Source organism: Anguilla rostrata, chromosome 9 (genome assembly GCF_018555375.3).
Source record: "Anguilla rostrata isolate EN2019 chromosome 9, ASM1855537v3, whole genome shotgun sequence".
NCBI classification, from domain to species: domain Eukaryota; kingdom Metazoa; phylum Chordata; class Actinopteri; order Anguilliformes; family Anguillidae; genus Anguilla; species Anguilla rostrata.
Window position 1 is genome coordinate 53,440,947 of NC_057941.1, and position 22,243 is coordinate 53,463,189.

At 52.1% G+C, this 22,243-nt stretch overlaps 1 protein-coding gene across 1 annotated transcript in view; it reads left to right on the forward strand.

Annotated features, from left to right (window-relative positions):
• Positions 1-22,243, forward strand: part of LOC135264226 (pyruvate carboxylase, mitochondrial-like) — an 85,563-nt gene that overhangs the window by 4,142 nt on the left and 59,178 nt on the right. The window contains exons 2-8 of the mRNA XM_064352987.1: positions 8,845-8,983; positions 9,240-9,424; positions 9,633-9,798; positions 11,616-11,761; positions 13,116-13,233; positions 13,404-13,555; positions 20,916-21,034. Of these exons, the coding sequence (XP_064209057.1) occupies positions 8,845-8,983; positions 9,240-9,424; positions 9,633-9,798; positions 11,616-11,761; positions 13,116-13,233; positions 13,404-13,555; positions 20,916-21,034 (1,025 nt within the window). The remainder of the gene's footprint in view (positions 1-8,844; positions 8,984-9,239; positions 9,425-9,632; positions 9,799-11,615; positions 11,762-13,115; positions 13,234-13,403; positions 13,556-20,915; positions 21,035-22,243) is intronic.

The following is a 22,243-nucleotide window of genomic DNA, read 5'->3' on the forward strand; positions in this document are numbered from 1 at the left end:
AGTCTACACTGTGACCTGCCCCAGTCCCCTTACCCCACACAGTCTATACTGTGACCTGTCCCAGTCCCCTTGGGTGTGGTGACCATGTAAGATGGCGCTGGTCAGAGTGGCCATAGACTTGCTCCTGTCTCTTTGAGCATTAAACATAAATCTTTAGTAAATAAATAAATGTTGTTATTGATGCACTGTGGCTGTCCAGGGTTGCCTTCCTTTCCCTCGTCGTGTATTTAATCACATTGTGCTTTCAACAGCTGCCTGTGTGAGAATTCTTTGGCCTGTCTGCTCCATTTCTGAGCGAAACCTGTTTCCCAGGAAGGCGTGAAGTGCCTTTCTGTTTAGGAGCTCTTTTGAGGGCAGTGTGGTTAATGGTGGGGCTGCTCTCTCTCTCTCTGTGTTAATGTCAGTGTTTGCCCCACATGCTCAGCTGAGCTGCACCACTACAACATCAGCACTGCGGCCACAAAATAAAACTCTGGGCAAGAACGGCTCATTTTGGGAGGTCTGTTTGGACATGCAGTGTCATCACATGATCCCCCCTCCTGTTGCAGTTCTCTCTCTCTCTCTCTCTCTCTCTCTCTCTCGCTCTCGCTGTACATGTGCTACTGTTTTCCCCAGAGACACATGACCGGGATATTTGCATTCCTTTGGTCTCCATGGTGATTATGGGGGGGGGGGGTGCGTGTGAGGGCATGAAACCGTTGGTTTTCTGTTTTAGGAGTGTTTCCGGGGGGGGGGGGAGGGTGTTTGGGGAACGGGGCAGAGAGGAAGTTGGGTGTAAACATTTCGTGTGTAAGCTGTGCAGACATCCCTTCTGTGTGGCTCTGTCAACCCTGGGTCTGCAAGTGCATGATGGGATTTTTTCAGATTGAATTTTTCGGACCCTGAATGTCCCTAGCTGCGGCGGAGGGCTTGGGGATTAGTCAGACACACAAGGGGAGTGTTGGCGTGTTCCACTTTGACCGCCGATTTCACCAGATTTTCAGCCTTAAAGACAAACAGTGGCAACCCCCCGAGATATCTGGTGCCTGGAAATCTGCCAGGAACTTATCTGCTCGTGACCTTTGTGCGCCACACTGGCCAATGAGATCAGCCAGGGGAACTGAGCGTGCTCAGTAAAAGGTCTGGGAAGCTGAACTCAACATGGCTTAATTGTGGGTGCTGTTAAAAAGAGAGGTTGTTATGAGAAGTGGGCACCCTGACCCCTGACCCCTGAGGACTGCGGTATCTGGTTCCATCTGATTCTACAGGCCCGAGCCAAACAAGAGCCTTTGTCAGGACTTTCTGTTCACTCTTTAAACCAGTTTTGGTTTATATTTCTGTACAAACCACCCCCCCGCCCCCCCCCCCCCCCCCCGGCCCTTTCACAGGAACTGTACCTGTGGGTTTGTGAGGTTGCTGCAGTCCATCCTGGAGCCTGCAGTCTTTACCACGAGGAAGTTACTCAACCTGAAGCTCTTGAGTAAACGTTGAGTAACCCTCAGCAGTCCCTCTCTCACCAGTGTCTCATCGTTCCCTCGTGAGCTGGCACCAAGACTGAGGTCTCTGCAGATAGTCCTGAGCCAGTGAGCGAATTTGATTTGCTGCTTCTGGCTGTGAGTGAATGTCATTGGTTGGTCTGAGATCAATGAGTGGAGATAATTTAGGGTCTGTGAGTACAGTCTGTTCTTACTCTGTCATTTTGGATTTTTTTGGCTTTGAGGACTGATAAAACTGGTAGAATTAAACAGCTGAAATACTCCTCTTTTCTTTCTTTCCCTCCTTATCTCTCCTTCCCCGTTTCATTCTCTCTCTCTCCATCTCTCCTCTTTTCCCCTTAAGTGTCAGGTCTCTGCAGCTCTGTTTTCCTCCTGCTCCTATTTCAGCAAACAGAGGCGGAGTAGAGGCGTCGGGTGTCTGAGGCCTTTAGAAAGGAGCGGAGATCCTGAGCTCCAAAACGAGCCCTTTTGGGTTCGGAGGGGAGAGTGAGCAGACCTGGGAGAGAAAAAATCTCTCTGGAACATTCTGGCAAACCCCTGCTGATTTCCCCAATGGGATCAACTCCTCAAAAGCACTGTGCCAGGGCAATTCATTCCACCAGGAGTTACTCATAGTGAGACCTTTTTTAAAAAAATCACCAGAGACGAATTCAGAACTACATGACTTGTTACACAACTTTAAACACCCCCCCCCCCCCTCCCCCCGGTTCCCGCTGTTGTTTGTACATACAGGAACACAGCAGTGCAACCTTGCACAACCCACACCCTTTGACACAATTTACCTTTTCACAGACCCTCAATTTTCTCTACTCACTACCCCACCCACCCCCCCGGCACGTCTGGTTTCTCCCCCCCTCCCCCTCTGCCCTTTGTGGTTTGTTATCCGAGTGGTGTCTTGTACTCCCTGTCCCTGTGTGAAAAGAATGCTTTTATGTTGCCAGAACCTTTTCCTAAATGATAGATGACGAATGACACATTAATGTGCATAGTGACTGCAACCATGCACATCTCAGCAGAATGTACAGAACATTCCGGAATGTTGGTGGAATTTATTTAGTTTTTCGCGGCCTGAAAAACCAAGAACCTGTAGCCTGTCTGTCGCTTCTGTTTTTAGTAGTTCGTGTCTGTGCTCGTTTTTTTTTTTTTTCTTCATTTTCTGGCCATGATCTGACGTTGTCTTTCTGCTGAAGATTAAATGCTTTTTGGTTTTTGTGATGTGGTTTCCTCAGCAGTGGTCTGAGTACCTTTCATATTTTGAGAGATTTGGAGATTGTGGTTGGCTAGCACTGCTGCTCTGAGTGTGTGCATTAATTTGAATCATATAATTGCTATTTTTATAATGCTATTTTTGCCTGGCCGTGATCAATGGAATTGGGTCTTGAGTGTTCCAATAGATCGGATATGGGTCTAATTGGAAGATATAGCTTGAGATGTCATCTTATTGGATATTGTGTTTAAAGCATTTTCTTCTGGTTGCAGCCCCTTTCAATAAAAGGAATTGAAATGTACACTGCAGTTGGTGTTACCCAGAGTTAAATTTGATTCCTTTCTTTGACATCTAGGGTTTACTAAAAAATTTTTAAAAAATAAAAAATCATTATGCTTTTCTATTTTAAATGTTCTGCCAGGGCCCGGTTCTGGCAGTATTGCTCCAGCAGAATCAAGTTCTACTGTAAACCTTGAGTTAAAGCAGCACCCGATTATCTTTAAGCCAGGTAAAACCGAATTTTTTTTAATTTTTTAATTATTTAATCATGCATAGGTTACATTTTTTGGTTGTTGGTTATGTTTGTGTATTCAACTATTTAGTAAGTAAATATAATCAGTAGTGTGGTTTGGTGAAGCCAGTCTGACTCAAGATGCTAATTTTTAAGGAAGTTTAAGTCTTGCAACAATGATTCCACAAAATCACTTCCCCTGATGACTGCTCGCAAATGCTTCTGGACAGATGCCCTGACTCTCAATGAGATTCAGACACAGCTTTATTTACACAGTGAAATAATATTTTCTTGTTAATACATACAAGCGTGAACAGACGAGACCATGGAATCTGGAGAAGATGGTGAAAAGGCTTATGGTTTCTTCTTCATAATAGATGGGGGGAGTAATGGTACAATGAAGTATTGTAAATTGTAGTCAACTTCTCTGGCTGTCTCTCGTTTGCTCACTCTCTTGCTCGCTCACTTGCTCACTCTGTATCTTGCTCATTCACTAGGTCTCTCGTCCCTTCTCGCTTGCTTGTCTCTCGCTCGCTCCTCTCTGAGCAGTACATCTGCAGTCCTCTCGCTCTCTCTGCTCTTCGCTCGCTCGCTCACTCTCTGAGCAGTACAATGCTTGCAGTCCTCTCTCTCGCTCGCTCGCTCGCTCACTCTCTGAGCAGTACAATGCTTGCAGTCCTCTCTCTCGCTCGCTCGCTCGCTCACTCTCTGAGCAGTACAATGCTTGCAGTCTTTTGCTTCTCAAACCCCCCACAGTTGGCCCAGCTGATTGGAGGTAGCTTGTGGGTGTGTTCCTGTACAGAACAAAAGTGGAGCGAGGGATGGGGGAGGTGGAGGGAGGGAGGGAGGGAGGGAGGGATGGCGGCCGGGGGGGCGGTGGGTACTGGGGGGGGGGGGGGTAATGGAAGGAAGGCGGGGGTGCTGGCAGTGGCAGCGTACCCAGTGTTATGTGCCCTACATAAAATCCCGTCAGTCACACGGTGTATTTACCTGCCGGTCTGTCTCAGGGGCTGCTGACTCTGTAAATCCGGTGACCCTGGCAGCCGCAGGGAGATTTAATCTGTGCACGTCCCACGCCGTATCTCACTGCCTCTTACGCTTTTTAAAAATGTATTTATTTTGGTTTGGTTTGTTTGATTTGGCTTGTGTGATATTCTTGTCTCGCCTACTCTGTGTGTTGGTGAGCCCGTTTGAACTTTTCTCCTGTGCGGTGTTGGCCCAGATCAGGTGGTTGGGACCTTTGAACCTGAGCGTTTGAGCAGCGAGTGCTCGTGTCGCTCTGTGCTGTGTGTGTGTGTGTGTGTGTGTGTGTAGCTCTGTGGTGTGTGTGTGTGTGCTCGGGTGTGTGTGCATGTGTGTGCTTGTCGCTCTGTGCTGTTAGCGACACGGTGTCCTCTGTGCTGTCTCGTGTCGCTCTGTGTGTGTGGTAGCCGCTGGGTGTTGTTGTGTGTGTGTGTTCTGCCTCGTGTCGCTCTGATGGTGGTTGTGTGCTTGTGTGTTAGCGCTCGTGTCGCTCTGTGCTGTTAGCGCTGCGTGTCGCTCTGTGCTGTTGAGCCCTCGTGTACTCTGTGCTGTGAGCGGTGTCGTGTCACTCTGTGCTGTGGGTGTGTCGTTGTGTGTGAGCGCTCGTGTCGCTTGTGCTGTGGCGCTCGTGTGCTGTGTGGGTCGTGTGCCTGCGTGGCGTGTGTCGCTCTGTGCTGTGAGCGCTTGTGTCGCTCTGTGCTGTGAGCGCTCGTGTAACTCTGTGCTGTTAGCGCTCGTGTAGCTCTGTGCTGTGAGCGCTCGTGTAGCTCTGTGCTGTTAGCGCTCGTGTCGCTCTGTGCTGTTAGCGCTCGTGTAACTCTGTGCTGTTAGCGCTCGTGTAGCTCTGTGCTGTGAGCGCTCGTGTCGCTCTGTGCTGTGAGCGCTCGTGTCGCTCTGTGCTGTGAGCGCTCGTGTCGCTCTGTGCTGTGAGCGCTCGTGTAGCTCTGCTGTGAGCGCTCGTGTCGCTCTGTGCTGTGAGTGCTCATACAGTTCCTCGTTCCTGTGCTTTCACCCTGCCTCCGGCCTGCAGGCAGGGATGCCACGGACGTTTATATCAGTACATCGCCTCTTATCACACCAGCGCTCACGAGACTGTATGCGCTCCTGGGCCGTCTCACCTGTAGTTCAGGTTCGGCCGTCCGTCCGTCCAGGAGGATTTGCCTGTGACTTTCGGTTTGTGGGGCGTTGGCTTCCCAAACCTCTGCTGTGCTACAGCGTCTCTGTTTTATGCAGAACAGTCCTGATGGGCTACTGACATGTCTGTGTCCATTAGAAATCATGTCATTGTACGCTGTGATTGGTCACACTGGGCACTTCATGTGATCGTGCGCTGTGATTGGCCACTTCATGCGATTGTGCGCTGTGATTGGTCACACTGGGCTCTCTGAAGTGTTTCTCAGATTTTAGCGGCTGCTGCAGAGTGGCGGTATGCGAGCCGTGTTTGGCGTGTCTGGTGTGGGGCGAGTGCGGTCTCGCCTGCCCCAGGCCCCAGGGGTGCGGTTTCCGGCTCTCTGATCCTCTGATCTGTCTCCGCACGGTGAAGGGGGGGGGGGGGGCGTGTCTGTCTGCCGCAGGCCTGTTTTACTCTGGGATGGCTGTGCTTTTATGTGAGGGATGTATACTGTAAGTGTGTGATTGTGTGTGCTTATACTGTAAGGCTGTGTGTATATGAGAAGTATGTAGACAGTAGGTTTGTGGGTCAGGTGCCCTGTAGGCAGTAGGTTTGTGGGTCAGGTGCCCTGTAGGCAGTGTTGCAAAAATTCATCCGGTGCTGATTTTCTGATAGCTTGACGGTAAATATAATTGAAATGTCATCTCCTCGGTTCTTTGGTGTAATCTTGATGGATCACTTCAGGATAGCTAATTTCATTAGCTAAGTATATTCCAGAGTGAAATGTATTTTTCATGTGTCATGTGCATTGTAAATTGAAGTAATTACATGATCAGATTATGCATATCATGTAAGCTTATCATACAATCCAAATTAAATGTTATATATATTATGCATATATAGTGTAGGCCAGTGTGTCTGTGGGTGAGCTGCCCTGGTCCGGTGTATTTACCCTGAATCCATCAGTCCTAAAATGACCTCCTGCCGCATTTGAGTCCACCCTTCCAGAAACACGGACAATGGCGGTCAAGTTCATCTGAGGGTCTCCATGACGACAGACTGGTGGAGCCCGGGCAGCATGAGCTGGAATTTGGTTTAAGCCGAAGGGGCGGCGGTAAATTCAGCGGCCTGAGAGAGAGAGAGAATGGCCCCTCTGTCTGCGAGAGTCCTTCAACACACATGCACCGGAGTGAGAGAGTGAGAGAGTGAGAGAGTGAGAGAGTGAGAGAGTGAGAGAGTGAGAGAGTGAGAGTCCTTCAACGCACGTGCACCGGAGTGAGAGAGTGAGAGTCCTTCAACGCACGTGCACCGGAGTGAGAGAGTGAGAGTCCTTAAGCACACATGCACTGGAGTGAGAGAGTGAGTCCTGGAGGGCTGCAGTGCCTGCAGGTTTAACTCCAGTCTCACCTGAGTTTGCAGTGTGTGTTTTGTGAACTGTGTATAAGCATACTCGTACACGGCCCCTGCTGCCGGATCGGGAGAGGCCACGGTTCGCCTCCAAAACACACGCCTGCCAGCCAGCTGCTGCTTTTCACTGCGCAGCCGCAAACCACACGCATGCAGAGCAGGGTGGAGGAGACCCAGTCATACACACGCAGAGCAGGGTGGAGGAGAGCCAGCCACACGCATGTAGAGGAGGGTGGAGGAGACGCAGTCATACGCATGCAGAGCAGGGTGGAGGAGAGCCAGTCATACGCATGCAGAGCAGGGTGGAGGAGACCCAGTCATACACACGCAGAGCAGGGTGGAGGAGAGCCAGTCATACACACGCATGCAGAGCAGGGTGGAGGAGACCCAGTCATACACACGCAGAGCAGGGTGGAGGAGAGCCAGTCATACGCATGCAGAGCAGGGTGGAGGAGACCCAGTCATACGCACGTAGAGCAGGTGGAGGAGAGCCAGTCCATCACACGCACGCCCGAGCAGGGTGAGGAGAGCCGTCATACACGCATGCAGAGCAGGGTGGAGGAGAGCCAGTCATACACGCATGCAGAGCAGGGTGGAGGAGAGCCAGTCACACGCATGCAGAGCAGGGTGGAGGAGAGCCAGTCATACACGCATGCAGAGCAGGGTGGAGGAGAGCCAGTCACACGCATGCAGAGCAGGGTGGAGGAGAGCCAGTCATACACACGCATGCAGAGCAGGGTGGAGGAGAGCCAGTCATACACACGCATGCAGAGCAGGGTGGAGGAGACCCAGTCATACACACGCATGCAGAGCAGGGTGGAGGAGAGCCAGTCACACGCATGCAGAGCAGGGTGGAGGAGAGCCAGTCATACACGCATGCAGAGCAGGGTGGAGGAGAGCCAGTCACACGCATGGAGAGCAGGGTGGAGGAGAGCCAGTCACACGCATGCAGAGCAGTTTTTACAGAGTGAACTACCCAGCCGCCCCATGCTGCCTGGATTTTTTAGATTGTATTCTTTTCTTCTCCATTTTTATTTTCTCCTCAATTTAGAAGTAATTCTGTTTCCTGCCTCACAGCTGCAGACTGCACCGGCTCAATCCGGATTCTGTCAGTCACAGCTGGATGCACCAATCACAAGGCCCCAATCTTCAGTCCTCTTTCTGATAATATATGTTTTTCTAGCTTCTCTGTGGTTTTTGGTTCCGTTTACTCAGGTGGTGAATATTAATCCCCCCCCCCCACCCCAGTGCTGTGGGGTCCGGCTGGTTAGTCTACTCATTTTTATATTTAAAGCCAAGGGTTGGAGGGGGAAAAAAATTGTTTTAATGGACGATAATCCATTCCATTGCACTCTTCTATGTTGTTGTGTTCTGTTTTTTTTTGTTTTTTTTTCTTTCCTGCCTGCTGTCTCTGGCTCAGCCAATCGGCTGCATTCTGCAGGGAATGTTGACAGCAGATGTGTTGTTGGCACGGTAACAGCTGCCTTTCTGTCTCGTGAGTAAGATCGCTGTGGACACGTTTGCACAGTTGCGGTTCCTCGTGAGCGTCGGTGTTTATCCCGCCATGCTCATGCGTGAGCTGGGACAGTATCCCCAAAATCCCAGAACCGGAATGGGGTGGGATTATCCTGTCCGGAGTCGGAATGGGGTGGGATTATCCTGTCCGGAGTCGGAATGGGGTGGGATTATCCTGTCCGGAGTTGAACTCGTTGCTCGCTGGGATACCTGCGCCTCCTGTCCTTATCTGGCGCGTGCTTGCCGTGGCTCCCTGTAACGAGGGTCCGTTTGTTTGAGCGGCTAATCTGCGCTGATTGCGTTATCGCTGTGTAAACTCTCTCTGAAGGTCCTGCGCAGGTTAACTGTGCATTAACCTGCGTCCACTTTCTCTCGTCCTTTTTATGCTCCCTCATTCCACCCCTCCGCCCTCTGGGAGGACAGCCAGATCAGTCTAATGTTGCAGAAACATATGAAGTGTGAGCAGGAACGGGTGTGTGTGTATGAAATATTAACGTGTGGACATGTCTCTCCCTCTCCCCCCTTCTCTCTCCCTCCCTCCCCTCTCTCTTCCTCCCACTCTCTCTCTCTCTCTCTCCCTCTCTCCCTCTCTCAGATGCTGCAGGTGGGCGTGATGCGTTTGGGCCTGGGTGCGTTGGTGGTTCGGAGAGCTCACTGCCTGTCCCGTGCAGTTCATACCTCCACCCAGAAGGTGGAGTACAAGCCCATCAAGAAGGTCATGGTGGCCAACAGAGGTGAGTGTGGTGCTCTCACTCTCAAGGGCCCAGCCCAGTGGAGGGGGGGAGGAACCGGGTGCTCAGCAGCAATGTGCTGGGGTATCAGTGGACATGAACTTTATCACCCGATAATTATTAATCATCAGGCTGAGCTCCTTTATTAATAAATGATGATGGACTGCTGGCCTATCAGAGCCTGATGATGACCTCTGGAATGTGGCTCTGTCCTATCAGAGCCTGTTGATGCGCTGACGCGCTGTGTGTCTGTCCGCAGGTGAGATTGCGATCCGGGTTTTCCGGGCCTGCACGGAGCTGGGGATCCGCACGGTGGCGGTGTACTCTGAGCAGGACACCGGGCAGATGCACCGGCAGAAGGCGGACGAGGCCTACCTGATCGGCAAGGGCCTGCCGCCCGTCGCGGCCTACCTGCACATACCTGACATCATCAAAGTGGCCAAGGTGAGCCTCCTGGGCTGTGTGATTCAGCCTCTAAATCAGGGAGAGTCAACACTGATTCCGCCTCAAAACAGGGACAGTATCAGAGATACAGCCTCTGGGGGCTGCAGGTTTAACTCCAGTCCTGGAGGAGCCGCAGTGGTAAATTCTGGTCATGAATAGAAGTTGAGCACTTTTGGTGGGATTCTTTTGTTGGGATTGATGCCCGCAGGCGAACGACGTGGACGCCATACACCCGGGGTACGGCTTCCTGTCTGAGCGGGCGGACTTCGCCCAGGCGTGCGTGGACGCCGGCGTGCGCTTCATCGGCCCCACCCCCGAGATCGTGAGGAAGATGGGAGACAAGGTGGAGGCGCGCGCCATCGCCATCGAAGCGGGTAAAATGCACACAGACACACATGCGCGCACACACACACACGTGCACACACACAGGCTCCAGCCGCAGGGCAGATAAACAGGTTCTGCATGAGCTTCTCACTTTTCCCTTTTAAATTCCTGCAGCACAGTCTCTCAGCAGGGCTTGTGGGTGCAGCTGCAAAGCGTTCACAGCCCTGCGCTTTTATACGACGCATTAAGGGCGTCTCTCAGTCTGCTGTGCATCTGCTCCAGTGTGCACCTGGGCGTGCTCGCGTAAAATAAAACCATCCTGGGAGTCTCCAGCTTTGGGTGGTGTGTACTGTCAGGCTTCAGACAGGCCGCAGGGATTATGTGAGTTGTTGGAATACGGCTGGCTTCTGTCCGAGCTTGCATGAGGAATCTGAGTGCAGCGTTTTGGGTTGTAGGAAACTGGGAGTCGAATGACGTTCAGTGAAGTTCCTCAGGCTTCCGCATGTGAACTGCAACTGCAGTCGTAAAAGAAAAAACAGGTTCTATCAACCAGGCTTTTTTCACCACGCCATCCTCCTGCCTCATGGTGTAGTGAAGAACAAAACACAAAGTTCCAGACCCGAGACCGTTTCATTTGGGGGCCGCCAAGGAACAGAGATTTTTCATCTATTTAAAAAAAAAAATAGTGTTTTTGTTGATGTTAAAGGGCATGCAGGTGACACTGCGGTCTTGCCTGGCGGCTGCCTGTGTGTACCAGGAAATGGAGCTAGGCATCCATTTTCAGAGCTGGTCCGTGCAGTCTGGTCTGTGGTGATGGAGCCGGTCTGTGGTGATGGAGCCGGTCTGTGGTGGTGGGGCCGGTCTGTGGTGATGGGGCTGGTCTGTGGTGATGGAGCCGGTCTGTTGTGGTGGAGCCGGTCTGTGGTGGTGGAGCCGGTCTGTGGTGGTGGAGCCGGTCTGTGGTGATGGAGCCGGTCTGTGGTGATGGGGCTGGTCTGTGGTGATGGGGCTGGTCTGTGGTGATGGGGCTGGTCTGTGGTGGTGGGGCCGGTCTGTGGTGGTGGAGCCGGTCTGTGGTGATGGGGCTGGTCTGTGGTGATGGGGCTGGTCTGTGGTGATGGGGCTGGTCTGTGGTGATGGGGCTGGTCTGTGGTGATGGGGCTGGTCTGTGGTGGTGGAGCTGGTCTGTGGTGATGGGGCTGGTCTGTGGTGATGGGGCTGGTCTGTGGTGAGTGGTGACGCTGCTCTAATAAAGCAGGGCTCTTCTCAGGTCCCAGCTGGAGCACGATTCCCTGCCAGATGCCGTCCTTCCACTCTATATCAGTCACTCCGTCTGTCATAGAGCTCTATGCTGAGGCACAGGCTGAATTAACCTGGCCGCCATCTTTACACGTCTGTCAGATGTCGGAAGACAAAAATGATCGAGCACTTTGGCTTGCAAATTAACACAAATAAATCTAACCTTATCTGAATAAGCTGATGACAGTGAGGGTCATCAGCTTAGAGTTTTTTTCACAGCATTTGATTTACAAGTAATCGTAGAGGAAAAGGTGGAATTATTTTCATAAGTTATGGAAAACCGAGACGGAGGAAAGGGTTTTTGGGGGGCAGTGTAGTAGTATAATGGGTAAGGAGCTGGTCTTGCAACCTAAAGGTCACGGGTTCTGTTCCTGGGTAGGACACTGGCGTTGTACCCTTGAGCAAGGTACTTAACCTGCATTGCTACAGTGTATATCCTGCTATAAATAGATGCAATGTAAATGCTATGTAAAAGATGTCAGTTGCTCTGGATGTGAGCATCTGCTGAATGCCTGTAATGTAATCTAATGTTATGTGCAGAAGCCTGTAACTGCGTTTCTCCCCCCAGGGGTGCCGGTGGTGCCCGGGACGAATGCCCCAATCTCCTCCCTGTCCGATGCCAAGGAGTTCTCCAACACCTACGGCTTCCCCATCATCTTCAAGGCCGCGTACGGCGGGGGTGGGCGGGGCATGAGGGTCGTCAAGGGGTATGAGGTGAGCCCCGCCCCCAAACTGAAGCCCTGCCCAGTCTACCTGTAACCACACCCACCTGATCCCTGCCCACTAAACCCCAAATCCCACCCACTCTACCAGTAACCACACCCACCTAATCCCTGCCTGTACCCCAGTACATAGTTTGAATGTTCCTTCTTGCCATGCTATATTTGTATTAGCTGCCACAGGTTAGCTAGCCCTAACTGGCCCGCCGCAGGTTAGCTAGCCCTAACTGGCCTGCCGCAGGTTAGCTAGCCCTAACTGGCCTGCCGCAGGTTAGCTAGCCCTAACTGGCCTGCCGCAGGTTAGCTAGCCTCAACTGGCCTGCCGCAGGTTAGCTAGCCAAACTGGCCTGCACCAGGTTAGCACCCAATGGCCACTCCCAGTTACTAGCCCTCTAACTGGCCTGCCGCAGTTGAGCTCTTGCCTCAATGGCTGCCCAGGTTAGCTAGCCTAACTGGCCTGCCGCAGGTTAGCTAGCCCTAACTGGCCTGCCGCAGGTTAGCTAGCCCCAACTGGCCTGCCGCAGGTTAGCTAGCCCCAACTGGCCTGCCGCAGGTTAGCTAGCCTCAACTGGCCTGCCGCAGGTTAGCTAGCCTCAACTGGCCCGCCGCAGGTTAGCTAGCCCTAACTGGCCTGCCGCAGGTTAGCTAGCCCCGACTGGCCCGCCGCAGGTTAGCTAGCCCCAACTGGCCCGCCGCAGGTTAGCTAGCCCGACTGGCCCGCCGCAGGTTAGCTAGCCCGACTGGCCCGCCGCAGGTTAGCTAGCCCCGACTGGCCCGCCGCAGGTTAGCTAGCCCCAACTGGCCCGCCGCAGGTTAGCTAGCCCCAACTGGCCCGCCGCAGGTTAGCTAGCCCCAACTGGCCCGCCGCAGGTTAGCTAGCCCCAACTGGCCAGCCGCAGGTTAGCTAGCCCTAACTGGCCACCGCAGGTTAGCTAGCCCCGACTGGCCTGCCGCAGGTTAGCCAGCCCTTGCTAACCCTTGTGGCTAGTCATTCCCTGTGCAGGTAGGTTAGCTCTTGTGCTTGTTAGCTAGTCCCTTTAGCAGTTTAGATGAGCCTTGTAGCAGACTTATTGGCTCCTGTAGCAGGCTTGCTGGCTCTTGTTTGTTGGCCTGGTCAGTGATGATACAGTGGCTGCACTTATCATTGGTATTACACTCAGGATTTGCTCAGTCCATTAATAGGCCTGTAAAGCAATTAGTTTTACTGACTCTATAGGTTTTTATCAGGGGGTTAATGGGTCTCTTCAGCTCTGCCATCCTGATTTATTTTTTTAAAGCGTTTATGGACTGATTGTGTGCGTGTGTGTGTGTGTGTGCGCGTGTGTGTGCGTGTGTGTGTGTGTTCGCAGGAGCTGGAGGAGAATTATCAGAGAGCGTATTCTGAGGCTCTGGCTGCGTTTGGGAATGGCGCCCTGTTTGTAGAGAAATTCATTGAGAAACCCCGACACATTGAGGTGCAGATTCTGGGTAAGGAGTGTGTGTGTGTGTGTGTGTGTGTGTGTGCGTGTGGTGCGGCTGAGTGGTATGTGTTGGCTGATAACAGGCTGAGTGTAATGTGAATATGGTCTGTTGAAACCTGTGTGTACCTGCTGAAGGTGAGAGAGCTCTGTGTTTACCTGTGTGTACCTGTGTCTCAGGTGATAAGTACGGGAACGTGATTCACCTGTACGAGCGGGACTGCTCCATCCAGAGGAGGCACCAGAAGGTGGTGGAGATCGCCCCCGCTGCTCAGCTGGACCCCCACCTCCGAGACAGACTGACTGCCGACTCTGTGAACCTGGCCCGACATGTGAGTGTACCATCCCGACCTCCCTCACACCTCACTACACTCCACCCAACAGCGACACACACACTGCGGCACGCGACACACACGAGGACCCACCAACACCGGAGGCCACGCACACGCCACCACACGCACACGCACACGCACACTCTCTCACACACACACACACACACACGCACGCACACACACACACACACACAGTGCAGGTATGGGTGGAAGCTGTCCTCTCTCCTTATATGTTACCCAGAGAAATGGGGAAATGAGCAGCTCCATGTGCAGTGCCTTCATCTGGCCACTAGATGGCAGCCCTGGCATTTGAATGGAAACCCCAGCAGACCAGAGCGCCAGATGAACCGCAGGCAGCGGCGTACCCGTCTGTCTGAGGGGCGCTGCGGTGTTTTCGATTTCCCCCCCGCCCCTGCCCCATTGCATCCCAGCAGCGTAGCAGTGCATCTGCCTGGTTTCTCATGGGGGGGGGGGGGGTGAATTCGGGTGACGGTGACCCCAGGAGCAGTTTTAAGGGGTTCTGGGGTACTGGCTTTGGCGAGCGATGGCGGTCGCTTGCGATCAGCACGTGAGGCGGTGCTCAGATTTATGCGAGATGCGAGATCGTTCTAACGAGCTCGGTGGAGTTTTGCGGTGTCGTTCCATGGCGAGGGAGTCTGCGCTCATGGGCATTTGCTACGCTGCAGCGACTGCAGATTCAGTGACTGCGGTGAACTAGCTTTCCCGCTGGGGTGCGTGTGTGTGAGTGCTGTGTGTGTTGACGTGTACCGTGTGACTGGTGTGTTGTGGTGGGTGGGCATCCGTGTCTTGGGCTCCCTTGTGTCGATCAGGCTGCGCGGGATGCGATTCGTGCTGGGGCTGACAGCTGATCCCTGCGGGCTGGTTAGAGGCCAGCGAGTGCGTGTGAACGCTGTACGTCTGGGCGGTTGGTAGAGGTGCGAACGCATGCGTGGCTTGTGGCGCAGTGCTCTGGCGGTTGAGGAGGCCAGCGAGGGCGTGACGCTGTCGACTGGCGGTTAGAGGCCAGCGAAACGTGCGTTTGAAACGCTGTGACTCGGCTGGTTAGCGGCCGCGAACGTGCGCTTGAACGGCTGTGACTGCGGTAGAGCGGGCGTACCGGCTGGTAGAGGCAGCGAGTGCTTGAGCGGACTGGTGAGCAGCACGGCGTAACCTGGATTCGTGGCAAAGTTTGAACGTGGTGGGGTAGAGGCAGAACGGTTGAACTGATTGGGGGGGCAGGAACCGTTGAAAGGCTTGGCGTTAGAGGCCGGCGAACGCGTTGAACGCTGAGGTCGCGCCGGGCTGGGGTGTCGCCGCCGCCGGCGGGGTTCGATCTGCGGCGAATCGACCGCGACCCGCTTCGGTCTGCGCTCAACCGCTCAACCCCCGACTAACGATTCCCGCTAAAGCGCCTGACTCCCGGCCCGCTAGCCGACCGCGGCAGTGTTCGCGCGGAGGAGCGGCGGGATTTTTGGTGCTTTTTCACGCTAACGTGCTCCCACACCGCTACCGTGCTTTTCTCCGCCTCATCTCCTCCCGCTCTTTTTTTCTCCTCTTTTCCTGTTTTTTTTTTTCTTCTTTCCCTCCCTCATTTACATTTTATCCCTTCTTCCACCTCTCCAGACGTCCTTGGCCTGACGGACTCCGATCTCAGAGCCTGACTAAAGCTCGCCTTTATTAAACAGCATTAACTCCTTCACCTTGAAAGGGAAAAGTAGCATTTGGCACATAAAGCATGGACTTCATAACGGCTTTGCAGGGATGGGAGTTTCGATGCGGGGTTTTATGGGTGTTGTTGGGGAGAGTTATCAGCAGGGGAGCCTGGGTATTGCGGTTTGTTTTTTAGACCCAGAGACGGTGGGGTGTGAGTGCAGTGAACAGTATGAAGGTGCTTTAGCCCTGTTTGCTAATAATAATTTAATAATAATAATATAATATATAATAGACCCAAAATGGTCGAACGTAGAATGAGAAACGCAGGAAATGCGTGTGGATGCGGAACTCCGACGCTGTTGTCTGGGTGTGATTGAGGCAGTCTGTGTGTGATTGAGGCCCACAATACAGACCACAGTCATCACACACAGACCGCCTCAGTCACACAGAACCTGCACCACTCGTCACGTCCGCACCACGGAGCCCAAACTCCCAGCTCTCAGTGATTTTCAGATTTATTCTCTCTCTCCCTCCTTTGTGGCCGTGTGGGAGCTGCAGGTCTCTGCTGGATTGGGGTGATGGGGGGGGGGGCTTTTAGCAGCGCTCCGACTTCATTTCTTAAGGTTTCGGTGCCATTGTTGGAGTGAAAGACCTGCTTCTGATTCACAGAGTCTGAATGGGTCCTTTCACCTCATAATTTCCCTTCATTCTTTTGTGAACCTTTTGAGTTCTGGAGTCCGTTTTCAGGCGCGCTGTGTGTGTGATGGCTTTTAGAGCCACTTCCTGGGTCCTTACGCACACTGGGGGAAATTACCTTCTAAAACGGGGGTTAATATTCGAGCCTTGAACCCGGGGAATGGGGGCCGTGCGAATATGAGCCGACGCATATCCTGCTCTCTCAGGACCGCTCGCTCCCGCGTCCTGTGTGAGGGTGGAGCGCGTCGAGGGAGAATGGGGTGTGTGTGTCAGGGAGAATGGGGTGTGTGTGTCAGGGAGAATGGGGTGTGTTTTTCAGAAACGGTGTGTATCAGTGAGAATGGGGTGTGTGTGTCAGGGAGAATGGGGTGTGTTTTTCAGGGAGAATGGGGTGTTTCAGACGCTGTTGGTCTTTGTGTGTGTTTCAGACGCTGTTGGTCTTTGTGTGATGTGTGACTGAGTGCTGCAGCCAGATGTGGCTCTTCTGTGTTGAACCTGCACAGTTTATTTTATTTATTTATTTTTTTAAATCCAGCTTGTAAGTCTGAAATGATGCCTTTATGGATATCGGCAAACCACTAATTTCATTTAGACTTGCGAAGGCACGAGTCCCATCTCCTCCAGTCACATTTTCCCATATTTACTTGATGTGAATGCAGTTGATTTAAATTTTTACTCTCCCTGAAATAAAGTGGTGCAGGTGTCCTAAATAACTAAAAGTGGGTTTCGGCTGGGGGTTAACTGAGTGCTAAGAGTAAAGGTGGAGTTGAATTTGCTCCGTTTATAGTTTTAAAAACAGGAAATTCTCTCCTCTCGTACAAACCACAGATAAAAGCTGGTAATTCCTTAGAAAATCTATAATTTTTTTTTATCAGAGGTGCAGGTCCTCGGTTCGAATTCCTGACGTTTAGAAAGCTTGTAACTGGAGATGTTTGTTTGTTTGTGTGTAAGGTACGGGGACAGGCTTGGTGTTGGTGGTGGTGGTGGGGGGGGGGGGGCTTGGTCTCGATGCCTCTTGCTGATTACCGTAGCTGTGCCATCTGTTAGATACGGCAACCCTTCGCGGTGAGTCGCGGTTGGGCTTCTCCATTTTGCTCCCGCCTGCTTTCTGATTGGATGGTCAGGAAGTGTAGAGATAGCAGCTGGACGCGGGGTTGTGTGGTGTGTGTGTGTGTGTGTGTGTGTGTGTGGAAACAGACCCTCTGTGTCTGTACTGTCAGTGGTGCATGTGGAAACAGTACCTCCTGTGTCTGTACTGTCAGTGGTGCATGTGGAAACAGTACCTCCGGTCTGTAGTTCGTGTGCATGTGAACACCTCTGTCTGACTGTCAGTGGTGCATGTGGAAACAGTACCTCCGTGTCTGTACTGTCAGTGGTGCATGTGGAAACAGTACCTCCGTGTCTGTACTGTCAGTGGTGCATGTGGAAACAGTACCTCCGGGTCTGTACTGTCAGTGGTGCATGTGGAAACAGTACCTCCGTGTCTGTACTGTCAGTGGTGCATGTGGAAACAGTACCTTACTTTTTCTTACACCAGAAACACCCTTTCCCAGTTTTCACCTTGGCTTTTTAAGCCTACAACTCTCTTCTTTCTTTCCCTCCCCCTCTCTCTCTTTCTTTCTCCCTGTCTGTCTCTCCCCCTCTCTCTCTTTCTTTCTCCCTGTCTATCTCTCCCTCTCTCTTTCTCTCTCCCCCTCTCTCTTTCCCTGTCTCTGTCTTTCCCCCTCTCTCTCTTTCTCTCTCCCTGTCTCTATCTCCCCCCTCTCTCTACCTCACCCTCTCCTCTTGCTCCCTCTCTCTCCCTCTTCTCCTGTTGCCCTATGAGACGGTTTTACTTTTTGATGTATAGATGTGTTGGGTGAGAATCTTGGTCGGGGGCGGAGGGTAATATTGATCTGTAGAGAGATTGTTTCTCAGATGGGATAAGATGTCTCGGAGTACAGTAATCTTTTTTTTCCTCCCCCTGTTTTCCTTTTTACAAAGCCAGTGGAGAGATTCTGTGTGACTGGAAAAGGGGGGGGGGGGGTGGTGAGGTGGAGAGGTAAAATTGAGATGAACGGCTCTGTGGAAGTGAAATGTGCCACTGCATTATGATGGAGGAGAGTGTGGGAGTTGGGATGGGGGGGGTAGTGGGGTGATCGGGGGAGGGGGGGCAGTGTGTGGCAGTACAGTGTCCTTTAAGGAGGTTGCAGGTTCAGGTCACAGTACGGTATAGGGGTGTGTGGAGTCAGCCCCTGTCCCCTAAAACTCACCCCGAGCCACTGTTTAGCCTTTTGGACAGACTTGTGCGCACATGCACACACACACACACACACACAGGAGTGACTGAGGTTTCAACGGATGCGTAAAAACTTCATTCTCTTTTTTCTTTTGTGTGTGTGTGTATGTGCGTGCACGTGTCTGTGTTTGTGTGAAATTAAGATTTGGTTTTCCATCTGTTCGATCATATGGCAGCGTGAGAACAGGAATAAACAGAGAGAGAACTGTTTGAGAGAGGAAGTCACACCCCCCTATGTTCCCCTCGGGGGGTGGAGTCTGTTCAGTGTGCAGCAATAGGCCAGTTGAGCCCATGTGACCTGCAGTGTGAGGAGGAGAATAGGGGTTTGATTGGTTAAGTATGTACAGCGTCATAAGCGTTTCCATGGAGAATGGGGGAGGGGCTGTACGTGGGACGGAAGGCAGAGCAGGAAGATCAGTCATCCCCGTTTCCACATGAACCGGTGGTTCTGAATGGGCGTGGCCTAAAACCCTGTCCAGTCACCTATTTCTTCCCTTTACTGTCGAGTAGGTCACAACATAAAGATGCGTACTTAGTTTTTTTTCACAAATATATAAACTGAAACAGAAATGTCCTTTTTTAAATATAAATTGGGTGCCCTACTCGTGGGGTGGTGCATCTCCAGTTCCCACTCAAATTTGGAACGGCCAATCATCAGCAAGCTGTCGGGTTCATGCGTGAGCCCCACTGCTGACTCAGGGGCATGTTGATGTCCGCAGTTCTCCTCCGAAACGTGTGGTGTCGCTAGCTGCTTCTTTTCACACCTCACACTACAGCTAAGCTTGCAGAGTGGAGTCAGAGGAGGACCTTTCATATGCGACAGCTTTGACCGCGGTCTACAGCTACCTAGCAATGCACAGTCCGGATTCAGTCCCCGGACGTGAGGCTCATCCATGCACCACAACCCTGAAATTTAGAGCTCGAGTCTGACACCATGACTGTGTGCGTGTCCTAGGGCTTGGTGCCATCTGCGACGATAATCATCGAATGCAGTAACGGTCTTCGCCACCATGTGGCGTACTGACGTTCCTTTCCTCTTCTCCTCTTTAATAACACCTGATGTGGTAGTAAACAACCACGCCTCAGTGCCCTTGTGAAATACTTCTGGGGGGGAAAAAAATGTCACTGTTATCTATTGACCATAAGACGGCCAATCAGCAGCAAGGTCGTACAGCTTCTGTGTGATCATGTGTGTTTTTACCAGTCACATGGAAGCTGCAAGGCCTTGCTGCTGATTGGCTGTGTTATGGTCACCCAATAGATAACGGTGACATTTTTTTCCAGAAGCATTGCATGCAGCCTCTGAAATGTGAGTCCTGCCCCCCCCCCATCTCACACTCCCCCTTCCCCCTTTCTCTCTCTTTCCCTCTCACTGTCCCCCTCGTCTCCTTCCCCTTTCTCACTCTCCCCCTCCTTCTTCCACCCCCGTCTCACTCTTCTTCGCCCTCTTTTCCCCCTCTCCCTCCCTCCCTCCCATGTAGGGTTGAATTATTCTTCCAGATGGGGGATTGATGCTTTCTGGTGCTCCCTGAGAGAGGGCGAGCGAGAGAAAGAGAGAGAGAATGCGATTTATTCAGCCAGTATTGCACCTTGTGTCAGTGCTGTGTGTGTAGATGACAGTTTGAAGGTTAGCTGGGCGATTGCAGTTGACGTTGAGTTTTGTGGTTGTTCTTTTTGTTGAATTGGTCTGCAAGATGATGGTCAGCTTGGTGTTTGTTGATGAGGTTGAGTTTGAGGTTGTTTTTATGGGCGAATCGGTCGTTGTGATGGTGGTTATGTTGGTGATTGTTAAGTATGAGGTTGTTCTAATTGGTAAGTTTGAGGTTGTTCTGTTTGGTCTGTCTGTGATGATGATTAGTTTGGTTGAGGTTCAGTTTGAGGTTGGTTGGTTTGGTTGAGGCTCAGTTTGAGGTTGGTAGGTTTGGTTGAGGCTCAGTTTGAGGTTGCTGTTATTGGTGAATCGGGGCTGGTTGACTGAATGCATGCGTATGAAGGGCGTATATAAGCATACTGAGTGGTTGAGTGATGGTATGTCTGTGCTGCTCTGTATTTGGCTGAGCGTTAGATACTCCTGAAGCTCTGCATCTGAGAGGATTCCTCCAGTGTCCTACAGAACAAAGCCCCATGAATTTCAACCTTGGGAAGTGAACAGAGCATTGTGGGAAAGACGCTCGGTGTTGAAAGGAGAAGGGTTGTGTGAATATTTGAGCTCAAAGAAAAGCACTCCTTGAGAAGATGGAGATTGAAGGTTGTAGAGGAGGAAGCTGGTGTCAAAGGAGTAGAAAAAACTGAACTTACAAAAAAAAATAAAAAATTAAAATAAAGAAAAGATGCTTTCTTCCACTGCCATTTTTTTAAAATTTCACTCCGGCAGTTTCCATGGTTACGATCACATCTGTGTACTTAAACAGACTGAGGAGCATATACCCCCCCCCCCCGCATGCCCCCCCCTCGTTCACCCATGAATACTTTGAATCCATAATTCAGAATCCTACATTTAAATCCTTTTAGTATGTGGAATATCTAGGGAATAATGACATAAATTAGTATATGGTTGAGTGTTTGAAACATGCTATGAAGATGTGCTGGAATATGAGGCATTTGCATTACTGTGAGCATGCCAGCGAAGTGGGGTTCCTGATTGGTTGATGGTGGGCGTGTTTCTGTACAGGTGGGCTATGAGAATGCAGGTTCCTGATTGGTTTATTTATTGGTGGGCGTGTCTCTGTACAGGTGGGCTATGAGAACGCTGGCACGGTGGAGTTCCTGGTGGACAAACACGGGAAGCACTACTTCATCGAGGTGAATTCCCGTCTGCAGGTGGAACACACGGTGACGGAGGAGATCACTGAGTGAGTATCGCCTGTGCGTCCCCTCTCCTCCTTCCTTCTCATCCCTGCCTCTCTCCCTCTCCTCCTCTCTCCTCCTCTCTTCTCCTTCCTCCCTCTCCCCCTCTCCCCTCCTCACTCTGAGTTCACCTTATGGAGTTACCCGAGACCTTGAGGCCCGTCCGCGTGCCGCAGTGGGGTTCCTTAGCCCAGTGCGCCACCGAGCAGCCCGCAGCGCTCGATTGTGATTGGAAGCTCCTGAGCCGTGGATCAGCTGCCATCCCCGGGGCTTATGGGGCGGTAATCCTGGGTCAGGTTCCTCCGGTGGCGGATCCGCACGCGCCCGTGTGCGTCTGGCGCCTGATTGGTCCGCGTGGAGCGAGGGCTCGGCGCCGAAGCGTCGGTACACGACGCCTGTCAGCCGCGGTGACAGATGGCATCCCATGAGCCTCGTGGGGAGCCGCAGGACGCCCTGCTGTAGGGCTGGTTGCCGGGTCAGGTGGAACACTGACTGTGTGATCTCACTCTGAACGCACAGAATCTGATCGGCAGCATATTTAATAAAATAAAATAAAATAGAACACCAGCGTAGCTGGCAGCCGCCCGTATCGGGTGTGCAGATGTCTCGAGTGTAATTTCGGCTTTGTGAGGTCTGATGCTTACACTAACACGCACAGTTGGTCTAATATTCTTATAATAATGGCAATAATCATAGGATGGATAATTCTATACAGCAATTATTCTGTAATAATTATCTCTGGTGACTGCTTCATTTCTCTCACAAGATTATCCTGTTTTTTTCTTTGCTATCTTTGTCCTCCTTGTTCTTTCCCTCTTCCTCTCACTCAGTTGTTTGTTCTCTCTCTCTCTCTCCCCCTCTCTCTTGTTCTCTCTTGCGCTTTCTCTTTCTCGAGTGCCGGAGAGACGGAGTCTGATGGTGAAGCTTTAGTAATTAATTAGTGTTTCTGCTGTTGGCTCTTCTCTGGTCTGGCTCTCTTCACGGGAAGGGGGGGGGGCAGATCTTCTCACGAGGGGCAGATCTCTTCATGGTGGGGACAGGGGCAGATCTCTCCTGGTGGGACAGGGGCAGATCTCTCCGGGTGGGGACAGAGGGGCAGATCTCTCCTGGGTGGGGACAGGGGGCAGATCTCTCCTGGGTGGGGACAGGGGGCAGATCTCTCCTGGGTGGGGACAGGGGGCAGATCTCTCCTGGGTGGGGACAGGGGGCAGATC